Genomic DNA, 2,722 nt, shown 5'->3' with positions numbered 1-2,722 from the left:
CTCCCTCCCTCCCTCCTCCTCCTCCCTCCTCTCCTCCCTCCTTCCCTTCCCACCCTCCTCCCTCCTCTCTCTCTCTCTCTCTTGCAACTCACAAACCTGTCATCGTTGATGAGCTGTACGGTAGTGATGGACGCAGCGAACCTGTCTCCGACTATAACTCGCAGCAGACGTCCGCTGCCGACGCTCCACACGCGCACGCGTCCGTCTGCGCATCCACCCACCGCCACCAGGTGGCGCAGCGTTACACACCTGACCACACTGCGGTGGGAAAACCAAGTAGAATGTTTATTTTTCCTTCAGTGTGGGACATGGAAAGCGGAAGCGTCAGCTTGAAAGTCCAGGAGCTGCATGCAGCCACGGCCGTCGTCATCACCGCGCATGCGTGGATCGTCGGTCTGAGCACGGGCGTGGTCAAGATCCGGGACTTCCTACGGGCGGACGGCGCCTGTAGGAAGGAGCTGACGGGAGGACACAGAGGTGCCGTACGCTGCCTGGCCGCCGATGACCAGTTACTGGTCAGCGGGGGTCAGGACGGACGGCTGCTGCTGTGGAGCATGGCGGGCAGCGCACGGAAACCGCTGCACACACTGAGCAGTCCGAGGTAGGTGCGCGCACACACACGCACACGCACGCACGTAGGCGTACGGACACAGACACACATGCACGTCCATACACAAGCGCGCACACGCACACACACACGCGCACGCACTCACGCGCACGCACTCACGCGCACGCACTCACACGCACGCACGTACGCATACCAACGTACGGGCACAGACACACATGCACGTCCATACACACGCGCGCACACGCGCGCACACGCACGCACGCGCCGCGTACGTACGCATGCGAACGTAGGGACACGAATACACAAGCATGCACACACACTCGATTGTCAACAAAAACGTTCTCACCCACTACGGCTTCGTACGCACCTCTCAAGAGATGTCTCTCTCTTTTACTTCCCGCTTGAGATCGTTACCAACTCGCTTACGCTATGACCACCCTCGCCCCCTTGTTGCCCCAATTTCGAGATATGCATACGCTTTAGGGGGTAAATTATAGAGGAACAGATATTACGTTGAAGAATTCTTACCTTGTGTTTCTCTCGCGAGACGTTTGCATTATATGTATATACATATGACGTCATCTTTCTTGTCCCCCCGCAGGTTGTGGAGTCTGCGTGGCGGTGACGTCACACGCGTTCTGCGTGCGCACACGGGCGCCGTCACGCGGCTCGCCGTCTGCGCGGGAAGGCTGCTGTCGGCGTCTGCTGACAGGACCTGCCGAGGTGCGGAGCGCCACCCAGCGGCGGGATGGTGGTTACGTGGCGCCACGTAGCGGTGGGGTGGGGAAGGTTGTGGTTATGTGGCGTCACGTAGCGGCAGAATGAAGCTTGCGGTGCTTATGTGGAAATACGGAGTTTTAATGAGAAATACCAGGGGATATCGCGTTCATAAACACTCAAAACGTTGGTAATAAAACTAAATCGTATCTATGACTGCAGCAGCGTTACTGGTGGTCGTTTTTTGAGAAGAGAGTTGTTGAAAGTTTGTTGCGCCACCATAGTTTCACGTTCATGTTTACATTCGTGCTTAGATTCAATAGAGAGCGCATGAAGGCTGTACACATCAGTACGTCCCAGCAGCCGCTGCTACTGGCTGCGATAACAGAGAACAAGAGAGTTAAACTGGTAGACGTGGGGACGGGGAAGGTGCGCAGGTGCGATATGAGGGGCCATCAAGTGCAATGCGTTCACCTTCACGAGGAGAAAGACCTGATCATAACGGGAGGCTGTGATGCAAGTATACGGTGAGAACCCCATTACCACAATACGGTAAGAACTCCCGTCCCATTCCAAGTAAGCGGTTTGGGCTAGTGGGTTTCTAGAAAACCCACTGTCAAATCGAATCCACTTTATATTGTATATATATATATATATACATGTACATGTATATAATTATATATATATATATATATATATATTTATTTATATTAAGCCACTTTAGATTTCATTTATTAGCATTGTCGATAAGGCCGTCTGTATTTAATATTACAATATATTACAATACATTATATTATATTGTATTACATTATATGTTATGTGAGGCATATAATCGGCAGGTCGTGGTTTTATCTCCACCTTCTATAATTCTTGTAATGTAATATAATGTAACATAATATAATATAATATAATATAGTATAATATAATATAATATAATATAATGTACAATGTAGTATTATATCTAAAATATAACATATAACTAAAAGGAGATAAAACAAATTTGTTTTTATTCACTCCTGACATAATATAATATATATCATATGATCATATTATATGATGTAATATATAATATATGTTATATGCTTGTATGCATGCCTCGTAGTAAACGGACTTGTATGAACGTCAAACTAGAACTACGAATTATTGTCACTGCACGCGACCCCCGCTTCTCTAACATGTGGCAGTCGCTACCTTTTGCCGATAGGTGTCACTATGTACGGTGAGCAGACGATGTGATGGTCGTGCGGTGACATAGCCGTCGGATCTGCTGCTTCAGACAGAGACGCCCCCTGGCGTCCTTCCCAGGCGGCTGGTGGTTCATCGTCTGGCAGGGCTCCCTATGGGGTGAACCGGTAACCGACATAACAAGAAATGAGGATACTCTCTCTCTCTCTCTCTCTCTCTCTCTCTCTCTCTCTCTCTCTCTCTCTCTCTCTC

The 2,722-nt window shown here is 49.5% G+C and overlaps 1 protein-coding gene across 1 annotated transcript; it reads left to right on the top strand.

The window, feature by feature from the left end:
• Nucleotides 1–308: 308 nt before the first annotated feature.
• On the top strand, nt 309–1,619 carry LOC106809903. Its single transcript, XM_014813141.1, has 3 exons — nt 309–601; nt 1,170–1,291; nt 1,600–1,619. Exons 1-3 carry the CDS (start codon nt 309–311, stop codon nt 1,617–1,619), a joined length of 435 nt encoding a protein of 144 aa, XP_014668627.1.
• Nucleotides 1,620–2,722: the final 1,103 nt, after the last annotated feature.

Source organism: Priapulus caudatus, unplaced genomic scaffold (assembly GCF_000485595.1).
Source record: "Priapulus caudatus unplaced genomic scaffold, Priapulus_caudatus-5.0.1 Scaffold395, whole genome shotgun sequence".
Lineage (NCBI taxonomy): Eukaryota > Metazoa > Priapulida > Priapulimorpha > Priapulimorphida > Priapulidae > Priapulus > Priapulus caudatus.
The sequence above is the reverse complement of the archived record's forward strand: the minus strand, read 5'-3'. Positions and strand labels throughout refer to the sequence as shown.